Source organism: Drosophila santomea, chromosome 2R (assembly GCF_016746245.2).
Source record: "Drosophila santomea strain STO CAGO 1482 chromosome 2R, Prin_Dsan_1.1, whole genome shotgun sequence".
NCBI lineage: Eukaryota > Metazoa > Arthropoda > Insecta > Diptera > Drosophilidae > Drosophila > Drosophila santomea.
Genome location: NC_053017.2, coordinates 10,922,184 through 10,937,783, shown reverse-complemented (window position 1 = coordinate 10,937,783; position 15,600 = coordinate 10,922,184). Strand labels below are relative to the sequence as shown.

The 15,600-nt window shown below is 41.3% G+C and overlaps 2 protein-coding genes across 2 annotated transcripts in view; one reads left to right on the top strand and one right to left on the bottom strand.

Annotated features, from left to right (window-relative positions):
* The first annotated feature begins 1,281 nt into the window (after nucleotides 1–1,281).
* The window catches only part of LOC120445640 (leucine-rich repeat and immunoglobulin-like domain-containing nogo receptor-interacting protein 1), a 79,260-nt gene continuing 64,941 nt past the window's right edge, over nucleotides 1,282–15,600 (top strand). Inside the window, exon 1 of the mRNA XM_039626181.1 lies at nucleotides 1,282–1,956. The gene's annotated coding sequence lies outside the window, so the exon portion shown is untranslated. The remainder of the gene's footprint in view (nucleotides 1,957–15,600) is intronic.
* LOC120445641 (serine/threonine-protein phosphatase alpha-3 isoform) lies at nucleotides 11,395–12,667 on the bottom strand. The gene has a single exon (XM_039626182.2). The coding sequence runs from the start codon at nucleotides 12,522–12,524 to the stop codon at nucleotides 11,550–11,552; it is 975 nt and encodes a 324-aa protein (XP_039482116.1). The 5' UTR covers nucleotides 12,525–12,667; the 3' UTR covers nucleotides 11,395–11,549.

Sequence of the window (15,600 nt, the reverse complement as noted above, 5' to 3'; positions counted from 1 at the left end):
TATGATATCTCCATTTCATTTTATTCATTTAAGTCTTAGGTACTTACTAATAAATGACTCGTACAATATATGTAACTATATTTCGAAGAAGAAACTATTTGAAAAACTATTTGTTTTTGTAAACTACTTATTTGACTTCTTTAAATTATTTACAGAGAAACATAACATCAAGTTTTCAATACCTCAGCTACTCACAATAGTTAAACCCCCAATATAAATATTTTGCTACGATTAGTTTCAACTATTTTTTCTCTCTGCAGCTTCGACTCCCTCAGCTGCGAGCAAGGGGGCGTCGTAAGGGGGGCGTGGCATGGCGTGGCAATAATCATAACGAGCCAAATTAATGCGTTTCATTCTACATCAAGCAGAATTCCCGTGCACTTTGGTTTTTTTTTTTTGCCCACCCTTCTTGGGCGACACATTTGCTGATTTAGCAAATATGGGGAGTTGGCAGATACTTTTCCCCTCAGATACGCGTGTGTGTGTTCCAACCCCCAACTCCCCCCGGAGTTTCTAATACTTTCTAAGCGTGTGTGTGTGTGGCGCCTACTTATTAATTGGCGAGTTTTTAAATTTTTAATTGATTGTGTGGATGATTTCAGCGATTCCGCGAGCGATTTCGTTTGGTCAACAGGGCGTTGCAAACTGGATTTATTTAGCTAATTGGATGCTTCTTAATTAATGGCTGCCGTTGGCTCGCCACAGTGCACAGAGTACTTCATATTTCAATATTAAATAAAGGCAGTTGACTTATGCATAAAAATCGATATTATTATGCGACATATATTTAATAAATTTGTGATAAAGTCGAAAAAAGTTCCTCTGTTGACAGAGCTGTTATCGGGGCTGATAACATTCTCTGTTAAATGCGCTACCTGTGGCCGCATTGTATTTGTAATTCACTCGAATTGGAAAAAAATCCACGTGCTTATCAGACAATGCTGCAGAATTTATTGAAATAAACAAAAAACAGCTGTTGGTGGTGCCGTTTAAATTCTAGCCTCTCTCGCACACTTATCGCATGCGACTTTAATGCGTGCGCCAGAGAGCGAAACCGGTTGGTGCGCTGTTAGCTCGCCAAATGTTAACCGATTGGCTTCGTACCAAAACGCGCTGTTAGCCCGCCCTCTCACGTGTAACTTCTCATGCGAGATGCACTGTTAACCGCTAAAGGTTAAAGTTGCGGCTGTTAACTGCAGCCGAAGGAAATTCGAATGTAAGGAAAGTGGCTCGTTCGCCTGCTCGCCAAACGCAGGCGGTTAGTGTGAAAAATTTCTTCGACGGAGGCGGTACTCACGCGGCTGTTCTCACGCGCATGCAGATGCTCTGTTATCGGCGCTCATCGAGATACAAATTTTACGTAAAGTTCGCTGGCCAATTGGAAGTGCGCGTGCTGGAAAGTTGTGCGTTTTGGGCCATAAAACACAATTAAAAGTGCTAACTAGTGGGCGAAGCCAAGTAACCGAATAACGGAAAATAAATTCAAACAGCGAACCAAAAAGAAAACAAGCTGCTACGGCTTTAAAGATTTTATTGGCCCATTGTGTGCGTGTAATTGCCTTGATTGATAACCGCTGACAGCGACTTTTGCACCCATGTAAGCGCCCAAAATTCAAGAAATTATATTAAAAGCTGTCTAGTGGCAAGTGTGACCAACGTGCGTTAGAATTCAATAAGTGAAGAAGCAGAGGAATTCGGGCGCTCATTCCCCCGCTTTTTTTACGCTTTGTTAGTGACGAGTGCGAGTTGAGAAGTTGAGGAGTTGAGGAATTTTCAATTAAAATTACACACAGAATCAATGCAATTATAGAGACGATTGCAAAGTGCGCACTTGATGCAATAAAAGCCATCGCTTTAATGGATTAATTGAGCCTGAAAGAAATTCCTCGACATAATTCCAAAGTTCCTGCAAAGAAGTTGGAAGTATCTGTATTGCAAGTGCTGCTCTACGAAAAGGTGAGTTGCTGGAATAATTTGTAATTGCAGGGGATTGCAAGGATTGCAGATGCACTTCGCTGCATTTGATTCTTATCGGAATGGGATAGTTATTATCTAAGTATAATTATCTAGAACTTCTGTATGGGAATGTAGTTGGAGGGTTAATCTAGATATGCTTAAGATTGATGCAGTATTGTATCTTTGATAGATATCTATTGATCTGTTGATGAGATACCATTTGGAGCTCTTGTCTTGAATTCTTAAGCTTGGAAACTGGCTTCTTGATAGAATAGTACAAATTGTATGGGTGCGCCAACAAAAAAAAAATAAAATTAATGACTCGTCCGAAATGAAATGCAAATTAAAAAGAACCATTGAAGGTGTCAATAGACTAGCTGCCTTTCAGTAGTCTTCCTGCCCCTTCCCCTGTACTTCCTCAACTTTTTGGTCAATTTGATGTGGGTCAGAAGTGCATTTTCCGAATGCCAGGCAGGTTTGACATTTTCGTTCTTCGGATACCATCTTACCATTTTTCGAAGGAACCCAACCCATGAGTGTTGATTAGCATAAATGTACAGAGGTTGGCATCTAATTAAAGTGAATGCTGGTGTTGCGCTCGCTGGCTGCATTGAATTTCAATTCAAGTTGGCCACAGTTGGCGGCAGTTGTGAAGGCTTTCCCGATCGTCTGTCTAATTATGCGGCGTGAAAATGCAACGCATGTACAAATATTATTGCTGCAGTTGTTAACAGTAATTTCTAGTTGCCAGTTTTGTTTGCCTTTCTCTACGTGCGTCTATTTAAAGTGGATCTCGAATCGAATCGAACATTATTGATACAGCTTCAAGTGGCCCGCAGGCAATTGTTTAAACACAGAACTTTGGCTTTTTGTGGAATAATGATGGATGCAGCCAAAACATTCCTCTCAAGTTTGTTGAGCATAAAGGCAATGTTTTCGTATGAGGAGAGCTTAAAGAAATTAAACAAAAATTGCCTTTAAACGTAGAAAGAGTAGAAACTGTAAATTTAAGGTTTTTTGTTGCTGCACATACCTAATAAATTGTTTATATGGCCATTAAAATGTAACTAAGGCAAGGTCCTCGGGTTTCACCTTAACCCAAAGCTGTCTCTAGTCACAATAAGAACATTGTTCTTCAAAATGCATTGTATGTGGGCCTGAAAATCTGGTTCAAGTGCCTGGAGAATAATTAGTGAATGTGAGCATCGCATGTGTGTGTCAAGTTGACGGAAAATTGTGTAGGAAACGTTCTTAGCAAATATTTACGTAGAAAACGTAGAAAAAAAAAAGGAAAACAGCGCTCTCGCTGTGCAAAGAGTTTACCTCAAGTGGACTTTCAAGTGGCTCGGAAAACGAAGAGGGACCTGAGTTAATTAAAAAAAAAAAAAGGAAAAAGAACAAACGACAGGAATGGAAATTGCTTTTTAATATTTTCGAACAAAATGCAAACAGATTTCCACTTACAGATTAGCCCAGTGCACCTACACACTTTATTGAAAGACAGGGGTTAAGAGCCACTGGAGTGAGATGGCAGACCCACGTCGCAGTAGCTATGCTCCATCTCTTTCGGCCCGGATGACAGCAACTGTCACACGTTACGCATTAGCGATCTTGCCTCTCCCTCTTTCCCCAGATCCCCGTCCTTTTCTTTTTGTATACCCATGCAATGTTTGTGTAAGTGTGTCGGATCGCTGCCAGCTGACACAACTTAGCCCAACTCCGATCAAGGAAAGGAAAGTGTGAATGAGATGCGATGTGATCTGCATTAGTAAATCGCGTTAAGGCGACCTAAGTAAGTACTTGGTGCACTTCCGCTTTGGGTCTTTATGTTGGATTTGTCGCCCAGTTGGGGAAAGTGTCAGAGGTGTTGGCTCGCATGGAGTTGTGCCCGGAAAATGTGGGCAAGCAGCTGCATTTTCATTGGAGGATATTGGGCAAAGAAGGTATTCTAAATGTGCACTCTTTGGGTGTTCAAATATAAAGATTTTTGCCTTAAGCTATACTAAAATACATGCATTACTCAAATGAAGCACAAAGTAGCAATTTTTGGATATAGTATATGAGAAAGTGTTTAATATACTATGTATTGTTTTTTTTACTATCTCTCTGTATAATAGTGTATATTATATTATGCATTATACATTTAAAGGTACTACATTTTGGCCTATGGCAACTCTCAGATTTCACACATATGTAGGTTTATTCATAAACTTATGACTTTTCTGACCATAGGTAATTTGATCTTTTTAGCGAATTTATGACTGCGTTTCATTTCATGCTTTAAATAATAAGCGATTTTAGTTTTACCACCTGAAACAACATATCTGCTTAGCCATTGGCCATTAGATTGAGCCGCACCCAGTCTGAAAACCATTTGAATGCGAAATCCGTTTGTGATGTGAATAATTCCACCACATTACAAACTTGCCTTCCCCTCACTTGTCTCCATTTTGGCGATTTTCCCCGTTTTCCCCGCAATTTTCAGCTGCAATTGTGGTGCACATTCTGCTAGGCAAGTGGTTGCATTTCGGTGGTTGCAAACGGCGGTTTCGTTTGCCTCTCGTTTCGGGAAAGTTGATTTGTTTGAACTGATTATGGGCATGTTCGGTGCGGTTTGCTTTGACTTGCTGCGCCAGATAATAGTTTTAAATAAGTTTGGACTCGAATTTAATTGGCCAAACTAGTGCCCACCACATCGCAGTGGATATGTGGATATCTGCCCACTCCAATTAGGCCAAAAGGCGGGCAGGCGGAGGACTCTGTGACAAATATGCGATGACACGAGAGACGTGACTTATCTGCAAAACACAAGGCGTGCAGGGAGGAGTATCTTCATCTTCATCTTCATCACCATCTCCATCTTCATCGTCATCGGGTCTGGATGTCATTCTGTCTGCCCGGTGTCAGTGGGCATTAAAAACTAAACAAATTTCATCCATCCTACTCGTGCTGGGAAATGCTGTGAAGTTTTCCCTTGCCCAAGATGCCCAAGTTGCCCAAGTTGCCCAACAATCTCACAGATGCCTACACCTGTCGTCCGACTAATTTATATCTCGCAGATAAAGCATCGCATGACATGTGGTCCATCTGTACTATCTATATATATATGTATGTATAAACACACTCAGAGTTATGGGCCAAGTTGACCAATATGAAATCATTAAACAACGGCCACAGAAAAGATGACGACAGGCAAACAAATTTGTTTAGAGTCTTGGTAATTTGCATAATTGAGTTGGAGTGTGAGTATTGTGAGTTGTATTGTATTCGGTTTCAGATCCCCAATAGCCGATAAACAATAAAGTGCTGGGCAGGCAAGGTTGCTGACATTTTCCATGGATGTCGTCGCACAGATCTTTTGAGTGATTGAGTTATGGGCGAGCTTTTCAGGAGGTTTTTAGGAGATTTTTAGGAGATTTTCTGGCATTAGGGTTTCACATTTTATGGCCGTGTGCGTGGGTACAATTAATTTCGGGCAATATTGCTTTTCAAATTTCATATGCTTTTGGTCATACGTCGGATTAGTTTTCAGATGAAACAGATAGGAATTATGTAGGGGCCAAGATGTGAGGCAATAATCAAGATAATGGCAGTCGAACAATATAAATATTAGACGTTGATTGAACAAAGAGATTGTGGAACTTCTTAATATGCATGCTCAATATTCTGCAGCGCTTTCATTTATGACCTTCTACTACTCAATTTATGTGTTATTGTTTCCTTATTTAAACAATATTTCAACGAACTGATATGTTATTGTTTCCTTTTTAAAACAATATTTCAAAGAACCATTTAGGGAGAGTCATTACCAGCACATCCTATTCGAATTATCCAGAAACTGAGATCCTTCCATCAAAGTTAACTGCGTTTTTATCGACTCCCGCCCGCCGAAGGTATAATTTCTGAGTAATCAGAAACTGGCCACTCGAACTGCCCATCTGCCCACAACGATTACACAATTTGCATCCGACTCACGTCCAGACATCCAACTCGAGTGTCAGGATCTTGAGTTTAGCTACTGGCTACTGGATGGACTGCGAGCGAAAACCAAAGTAAAGCCAAACTGCAGACCGAGACCAAATAGAAAACCGAGTTAAATTATGATAAAGCCCGAGTGGCAAACAAAAAAACCCATTCTCTCCATTGGTCTTTCTTCGGGTTTTATATCTTTGCCAGCCGCCTCGACCGCAAAATGTACTGACCAAATGGCTCGGACGGAATAAAAAAGAGAGAAAACATTTTTGCTAAATGCAGTTTGCAGTTTGGCTGCAGATTAGTGCGAGTTGATTATTTACTTTGGCTTCAAATTGTGCAATGCAAATAAACGGTCTGCAGCCGCAGCCGCAGCATTATTATGTTAATGGCAACGAAATGCAGTTGCATTCGCAGCTCTGCAGTTCTGCAGTTCTCGGTTTCTTGGACGTGTTGCCCATGCGGGTCGTAAATTTAACTCCAACTCCGCAAATCTAAAACTCCACAACTCCGCAAATCCACAACTCCAATTCCGATTCCGATTCCCACTGAAAGTTTCCTGCCGCGAAAAGACCAAAGTCAGCGGCGTCCAGGCGATGCATGTTGATTATTTTTATTGCAATTGACAAATGTCGGGGAAAATGCCAATGCAATACTCTTGCGGCGGGTAATTCTTTTGTAATTGGCCAGCTGCCGTTGGTTTTTCACTCGTTATTTCCGACTTTTCCATACATTTTGACAAAAATAGTGAGTGCACTTGACTGATTTGTGGGACAACTAAAATCGTAGCATGATGGAGATTCCGTTTCTACTGTAACTATTTAAGAGCAAATTTAAAGCCATTTTAATGGCAGTTATGAAAACACCCCACCTTAAATTCTTTCGAGAAAATACCCATATCATTTTAGTGCTCCACCTCAGGCTGCTCTCAACCTGTATCTTCCAACGATTTCGCACATAAATCTTCTGCTTTTTATAAGCCATCACACCGTGGGTGATCTTCCCTTTATGCGAGCCACACAAAAGCGCATTCCATGATTGATTATCTTGCTATAATTCATTTATTTGACACCCACGCGCTTAAAAAAAGCCACCAAAATCGATGGGTTTCGCTGAATATTTTAGTAATCAATAGATGATTTCAACCATTTTGGCGTAAACTCGTAGAAGAAATCCGTCAGTTGGAATTGAAGTGAGGGAGCTGCATGATGATGCGCCCGCATTCGCAAAGGCAAAGGCAGTCTGAAAAATGATTTCTGCCGACTCACGATAAGAGTTACAATGGTCCCAGCGAGTTTATCTTGTCCTGGCAATCGCGTTCGATTATTAACCCCCATAAACAAGGCACTCGCACAGTAGCCCTTAACCCCTCTCTCTGCCACAGCCTTAACCCACGGCGTTCTGTGCCTCAGACTTCCCATTTCCATTTCCATTGCCATGAGCCAAGCCTGTGCATCTCATCTTCTTGTTATTTAACATGCACTCGAAAAAGAAGTATTTATGAAAATATCAAATAAAAAATATTATATTTAATGTATGTAACAATGTTAATAATTATTCATTTAAATATAAATACACAGAGCTATTTTATGAGTAGCCAAGACTAGCCGATTAGATTACGCATTTTCTGTACGTGCAGTGTGTGCTTTCCTAATAAATGTTTTTCAATTTTCATTGCGGTTAGTAATTTTTCCATTGCTCATCATGCAACTCAACTCCATTGTTGTTGTTGCCGTCTGCGGCTTTTCGTTGCAAATGAAGGAGGCAGTGGGGAAAATGCTTCATCATCGACTGGAGGCCAAGGCCCAAGGTTCGCCTTTGTTGGCTTATTGAGCCGTAACTGCAACTTTGTTTGTTCTTTCTCTTGCTACAATTTTTTGTTGTTGTGGTTTTCCTCGTTTCTTCTGCTTTTTTTGCTGATTAATCATGCTTTTTTTATGGGTTCGCTGGCAGCTGTTCTTGTGGCAGTGAAAGTGGCCCGAGTTCAAATTTCTTATATTTTGATAACTGAATTAGGCTTTGCGGGATAATAAATTGTTAGAAATTTGAAGTGGTAAGCTTGATTATATGTTTGTTCACAAAAAAGTTGGAAGTTACTTTTCATAACCCAATTACAGAAGTGTGTATTTACAACCCAATATTAGATGTGTGTATTTACAACCCAATATTAAATGTGTTTATTTATTTCTTCAGTAATTAATTGAATAGATGCATTTCCCCCAAATTCTGTATTAACTAATTTCCAGTAGTGCCCAGATGTTCCAACTATTTTACACAACTCATCTTCATCTGGCTGTATTTTGTGACGTCCTTTCCAGTTTTCCCAAAAAACCAATTGCCACAGTCATCATTTTTCACGGCATGCCAAAGGCACCCGCTTTTCCTGTCAAAAAATGTTTGTTTTTATTTTTTTCGAAATTCTCCCTAAAAGGAGCAGAGGAAGGTGACCAGCTAATGCCGTGTCCTACCATTATATAATATCCACTTTTTATTTTGTGCCGTCTCACCGAAGCGAAAATGTTATAAATCATTCGCGTGGGCATATTTTTAATAGACTTGTTACTTGTCTTTCCATTTGGTTGGCCTTTTTGCCTTTATTTCTTTTTTCGGGGTTGTTGTATCTCAGTTAATTAAATGCCAGGCTAGTTTGCGATTTTGAAAAGGGTTTTGGTTTTGGTTTTCGTAATCTTTTAATTAGCAAACATAACTCCTTTTTCGGTCATTCTAACCTTAACTCTGTTTCCTTTTTTGTTTGCAGGTGAGTGAACTTTGCGAAGGGATAACAAGCCAGTAAAATGATTCGAGTAAGAAATGTTTATAATCAACTGGAAAAAAGAGAGAAAATCGCTCGTGGCGCAGCGTCAAATCAAGTGAAAATCTTTTCACACCCAGAGATACAATAGAAGAAGACGAAGCTGGATTGGATGGGGATTTCCTTTTCCTTTCGCCCCAGCAAACAAAGCGGTTTTTGTGTGTTTTGAGTGACAAAACCGCAACAGACATTGACTTTTCACTGGTCTCCCACTCCGGTATCCCTGTAAACTGAAAACTGAAAACTTTAAAGAACCGAAGCCAGGAACATTGTCATCATCATCATCATCGTCATTGTCGGCATCAGTCAGCCCAACATTTCCTTCCGCTTGTTAGAGATGGTTTTATTTGGGGCTTTTTCGGGGGCTGGAGTCTGGAGCTTTTCTCCTTTTTTTCTTTTTTTTGTTGCAAGCGTCACATTTGACGCCCCACCAAAATGGGGGATTAAAGGGTGTGGGGGTTGCGGCGAAAGTTGCGGTTGATGGAGGGTGGAGGGGGGTGGTCTTCTGGAGGGTCTTCGGTAACCACCTTTTGGCATATGGTTAAGTTGGCTTTGGCTTTGCGAGTCCGCACGTGATTGATGGTTCTTCCTTCCTATAGTCCTTGCATATCCCTTTTTTTTTTGTATTCCTTTCCCGGATTTGCGCCTGCACCTGTTGTCGCACCAGTAAACTGGAAAAGTTGCTGAAAAGGGGGGGAAAGTCTTGAAGATTTTCCCTGCGATATGGTGGAGCTCTATAAAAATGGAACAGCCCATGGGGAAATATCCCTTATAATGCTTGTTATTGCCATTTCCTGTTGGGTTTATTTCTTCTTAGAAAAAGAGACCCCAAGGAAATGCAGATTAAAGAACTATAAAATATTGGGTGGATAAATGAGAAGCTGAAATGAAGAGACTTTTTCAAAATCCACTAAACTGAATTATTTCCAATTTAGAATCTCTATGAAATACCTTTAAGACCTATAGAAACGGTTCTCTACTTTCACTTTCTAACCGCTCATTTTCCAGCTTCTCCAAAGGGCAACTCCCGACATGGAAAACATCTCTAAATCTCTAAACAATCTGCGTCTCATTTCGCAGCTCTCGATTCTATACTCCAAGATTCTCCACTTCCGAGACTTGTACGTCAATGTCAAACTTTGACAGATGCCAGCCGGCAAAGAAAGCAGAAAAAAAAACGAAGCACGGATTTACTTTTATTTTATTACTGTCATTGTAGCTCACTGCCTGCTTCTGCTTCTTCGTTTTCCGGGGAAAACCTTTGGGTCCAAGGTTGTGCTGGGGCGATGAAAGGGGGGAGGGGACTGGTGGGTGGCTGACTGGTGGGTGGTTTCCACTGCCGTTATGTGGCTTTTGCGTAAGGATACATGGACGTCGTTATCCCTTTTGGCTGCTTTATCATCCATCTGCGTTCACCCTGCGTTTCACCATTCACCATTCACCATTCTTTGTTATCTGCTGTTTAGTCAGGCGGCGGGGAAATGGGTGAAAGTCTTTCGTCCTGCTCCTTCGCTGCTACTACTACTACTAATACTACTCCACAGCAGCATTTTGGCCAAGTCGTAAATTAAAAATGGCTTAATATGTAAATCCTGCAGCTTGCCGCCGTCTCTTTCTAGGGACGTCTAGCGCACTGGCTCTTTCGCACAGATTAGTTGTGTGGATATTTCAGCTTACGCCTGTCCCTGTCTTCCCATCATCCATTCATATCTCTGCATCTCCATCTTTTGGTCATCGGACATGCTGCGTCCATTGTGGGGTTAATGCTGCTGGGTCCTTTCAACCCCACATGTCTGCTTATTTGCCTGGGTGTTTTTGTTTTTCTTGGCTGTTGCGACATCGATATGCTTGTGTTGTCATTTGTCAGCAACGTCGCAAGGATATACTCGTACATACACTCGTATGCAAGTGAAACTCCTTGCTGTCCTGTGCGTTGCAAAATCAACTTTTTGAAGTCCTTGCTGCTTAGCAAATTACATTTCGACTTCTTTAAAGGCTAGATTAAAGTTGGTTATTGTATAATATCCACTTAACAAAAGGTAGTTGACTTTATCTATGTGTCACACGAACCTCGCCCCATTATCCTTGAAATTTGCATTAATGACCACTGTGCATCATTCCAATTTTCCGAAATGGATTGCCATTAATTTATTCCCTTTGCAAATTGCTGTGTCATTTAATTTCTCTCTTCCCCTTCTCCTCCCCCTCCACCTTTTTTTTTGTTTTTCATATTTTCCCCGCCAATTTGCATTTACCACTATGGATGTGTGTGTGTGCGTGTTGTAATGCATTTTAGTAATTATTTTAGCTGCTTTTCACTTTCGCTGAGGGCAGTCATTAGCTTCTGAACTGGGCGCTACAAAAATGTGCGAGGAAAATTGTACAAAACTCTTTGCGAGCGCTGCCATCATTTAATTGCCTTTATGACTTAACTAGATGGAAATTAATGATTATTATTTATCAAATTAATATATATTACTTTTTGCGCGACTGTACAAAGTGCAGAAATCGCTGTGGCTTTTTATGGACTGTTGATATATAATTTAATGGATTTTTCGATTAATTGCTTTGAAACTGCAGCAGTTAATTACGTAATCACAGAATAATCATCATAAAATATAGCCTAATAAGAGCTTCAAAAGTTTTCCAGAATATTATGTTTGTGCAACTACAACCGACAACGGAAATGTTTAGATTTTAATGATGCTTGCTTTCATAACGCCAATTGAAAAAAGGGAATTCACAATACGGTTTAAAAAAAACGAACAAACATAGTTTGCAATGATCCAATGGACGAGTCTTGAAACCATTAAATAATATTTTCCGACAGTCGCTTCTGCTCCGATAAAATGGGCCTCTGAACTCGAAAAGTGCACAACAAATCCCGATTGATGCACATCATGGCCCCGGCATTATCGAACTCCCCGCAGTAGTTTGGAGCCGAGAAAATGGTGATCAGCTGCCGCTTGGCGAAGAACTCGTAGCCATCCTCGACGACCTGGTGGCCCCGGCAAATGAGATTCAACTTAAACCTGTGCAGGAACGCACTGACCACGTCCGAGCCGAAGGTGTGACTGACGCCCCTTTCGTTGGGACCCCAGCCCATGATGCGCAGATCGGGATCGGACCACAGAATGTCGCATACCAAGCCGGACTCGGGGATTTCGATGGGTCGAGGGATTTCCCTTATCTGCTGCATGCTGAACAGATGGGGACTCAGGCCGCCGTGGCAGCAGAAGATGTTATTCTCGATGATCGCCGCCAGTGGCAGGCAGTTGTAGCAATCGACAAAGGTGCGCCACAACTTCACCGTATACCGCCGCTTGCACTCGTCGTAGAATCCGTAGAAGTGATTCAGGCTGGAGCACTCGTGGTTACCCCGCAGCAGGTAGAACTTGGTCGGATGCCTCGCCTTGAGGGCCAGCAGCAGGGTCAGTGTTTCGATGGACTGCTTGCCCCTGTCCACATAGTCACCCAGTAGCAGATACACCGAATCCGGCGGATAGCCGTTGGACTCAAAGTAGCGCAATAGATTCAGGAACTGGCCGTGTATATCTCCGAGTAAATTGATCGGAGCCGGAATCTCCAGCAAAGTCGGCTGCTTTAGCAGCACTTCCCTGGCCTGAGAACAAACCGCTTCGATTTCCCGCACGGAAATCTGAACCACGGAACCATACTCCCCAATCAGTTTCAGTTTGGCAATGATCTGGTCCAGATTGATACCCTCATCGAACTTGAGATTGCGATTTTTGTTCGTGGCGTTGCCCAGTAGCTTCTTCATCATATTGGCGGAAATTTGGAATTTTGATTTGCTATTTTGTGTGGGGTAAGCAGGGCTTTCGTTTCATGTCCAGCACTTTGCTGGCCTATTTACTTCCTAGTATTTTTGAGAGGAAAATCAAGGTGGAAAAATGGAAAATGTCCAATTTTATTTGTTAATTCTGGAATATACCATTCTCGTGGTTGTCCAAATTGCTTGCAAATCTGGCCCAAGACTAAAACCATAACTGTCATTTCATTCAATCAACCAAATTTGAAGCACCAGTCTATGCTAAACGGACCACGCCCCCACCCCTTCTGCTGTCCGCCCGGAAAATCCCGCCTTGTAAATCCCCTGTAAACTCCTCGCCCATTGTCAGTGCGCCCTTCATCTTTGTGTGAGCAATCGCATCCGTTGCTTTTATTTTTCAAATCAACATAATGGACACTTTGCCCCACGGCAGCCTCATCCAGTCACCTCCCACTCCCTTTTTGGCCATGCCCCCCACTCCGGCCATGTCCATGCATATACATATAAAAAGCAAACAGCAAAAGGCAAAAAAAAAAAAAAAAATGAAAAATACAAAGGCAACTTCAGTTTTTGGGCTTTGACAGCTGACATAGAATGCAGAAAGAGAGCGACGCATTTTCGAGTGGGTGGGCCAACCCCCCCCCTTCCAGCAGCCCCACACTCCGCCCGTCTTTCTTGGGGTGGTTCAAACCCCACGTTCTCCCCCTAGACCACCGTTTTCTTAAACCAAAACCTACCGCAGATGCAGATTCTCCTTGCTTTGTCCTATTCTTCAAGTGCACTTGGAATAAATAAATACAAAATTATTGGTAATGATTTTAAATATTTATAGTTTAAGTACTATTAAGAAAACTATCTAAAATCATTACATTTGTATTGTATCTTAGACTATAGGAAATGTATGCAATTGTTTTGTACGAGTAGAACGTTGAAAAATCTCTTGAAAATTCCTAAAAAATTTGTATGTGCACTTTACGAACTGTGACGATATTTCTGCCAGTGTATGTCCGTCTCGCCGCCACTCATTACACATTTTGCTAACTGCAACACGGAGTGTTGTTGCTGCCGCTCTTGCCCGTTGTCATGGCAAGTGTCACAACAGTCGCCTGCATTTTGTTGATTTTACGAGCATGTGACAGGCTGAGATTCTGCGAATGCATCAACATCAACATCAACCCAACCCATCCCAACCCCAAACCCAAACCCAACACAACCCCAACCCCAACAGCAAGCCATCAACCCTGAACTGAGGAATGGAAATTGAAGAGGGGATCGGAGCGGATGGGGAAAAGTCGGAAGCGGGCTGCAAATGTAAGTCGTGTGATTAGTAACGGATTCCGCAAAGGGCGCTGCGGAAAAGCGGTTGGGGCAGCTCCCAGCACCACCCCCCTTTGAACTTCAGCCCTGATCCATCAAGTTGACAAGACCATTGCTGCCCACACATGAACTCTTGTTCTTTAATGAGGAATATTTTTGCACATTGCCTTGACTTTCGTGGTGTTTAACTTGCTGCATTTTATCACACACGCAATTCTTTTGTACATAGAACCTAGTAATGCTTACTTAAGATAATGGTTAATAGTTAGTTATATATAAAAGAAAGCCAGTTTTAAGATAGTGTATTTACCAGTCGAGTTGCATGCATTTCCCCTTCTTGTGTGTTGTGCAAGTAAATATTAAAATATTTCACACGGACCATAATCTCTGCACTTTGCATTTAGAGAAAGACGAAAAGCGTAGAATGAGAAAGAGATTAATATTTTTGGATGAGCGGCTTCTGTTTCATATGGTAAACACAGATGGAACCTTTCTCTTTAATTTTTGGTGGATTCCAGCTGAGTTTTTGCTTATCTAATGCATTTCGCCCCTACACATTGTCCGTCTCCCTCGCACCGCCTTGCCATCTCGCTCTTCCGCTGCTCTTATCTCTGCGGATGATATTGTATTCCCGCACACATGGATGCACTGAAAAGAATTGTGCTTATAAGCAAGCCAGTTAAATGTTGTTAACCGTTTTATTATCAAGACTTGTAAAAAATCTAATAACTATCTCGGCCTATAGTTAATTAATCTATTTAGTTTGCGTTTTAGAACTACATTTCTTGCGGTGTTTCAGCAGTAGCTCCCTCTCCTTCACTCCTTCTGCTTGTCGCTGTAGTTGTTAATTGCTTGCTGCTACTTTCTTCAGTTCCCCCCTCTCTTTCTACAACGCTCTCCCCCTCTCTTTCTACTGTTAATCACTGCACACATGAATGCGGTAGTTGTTGTTGGCTTTGCTTAATGGGTTTTTATTTGTTTATGCATGTATGAGTATGAGTATGAGTATGGGTATGGGTATGGGTATGGGAGTGAGTACCAAGATGAGGGATGCCCCCCTGCTGACCACTCCACATTCTCCTCTTGCCCTTTCATATCTACTGCCATCTCCCTGTATTTATATTTATCTTAGCGATAGTCGTCGCTTCTGCATTTTCAAGACCCATGGGAATTTTTACAAATGTTTTCAACGACAAGTGCTCTTTGCAAAAGAGCAAGATGGGCGGCTTAAATTTCGAAATTGTTGATACTTAAAGGGGCGTGACAGGAAAAGTTTTTTGATTTTTGCCCTCTTAGCTTTGGTTATTAATTATATGTTTGTTTTGGCCCTTTGAAGTTTTTTTGAGATTCGTGAGGGAAAAGAAAAGTTGGGCGTAAGTGTATAAGCCAACTGTTGTTTACGTGATTAATCATTTGCTTAAGTGCTCCACATTTTGAAAATCTTATCAACTTAAAATTACAAAACGCATTGATATAAATGATTTTACTTTACACACTTTAAAATCCCTTCTTTTACTGAACAACTAATTCGTGTTAATATTAATATATTGGAGCACTTATGTACATTAATTTACTTACGCCATAGAAAAAGTGTTATTTCCCCCAGCTTTCATAACAAACCATCAATCAAAGCCGTTGAGCATCTACATACGAGTATGACATAATCCGAATCAATTAATTTCTTATAGAAGAAAAAAAATTCGGATATAAATATCAAATTTCCCTCGGAATTTTTTCACCCTACTATGCCCCT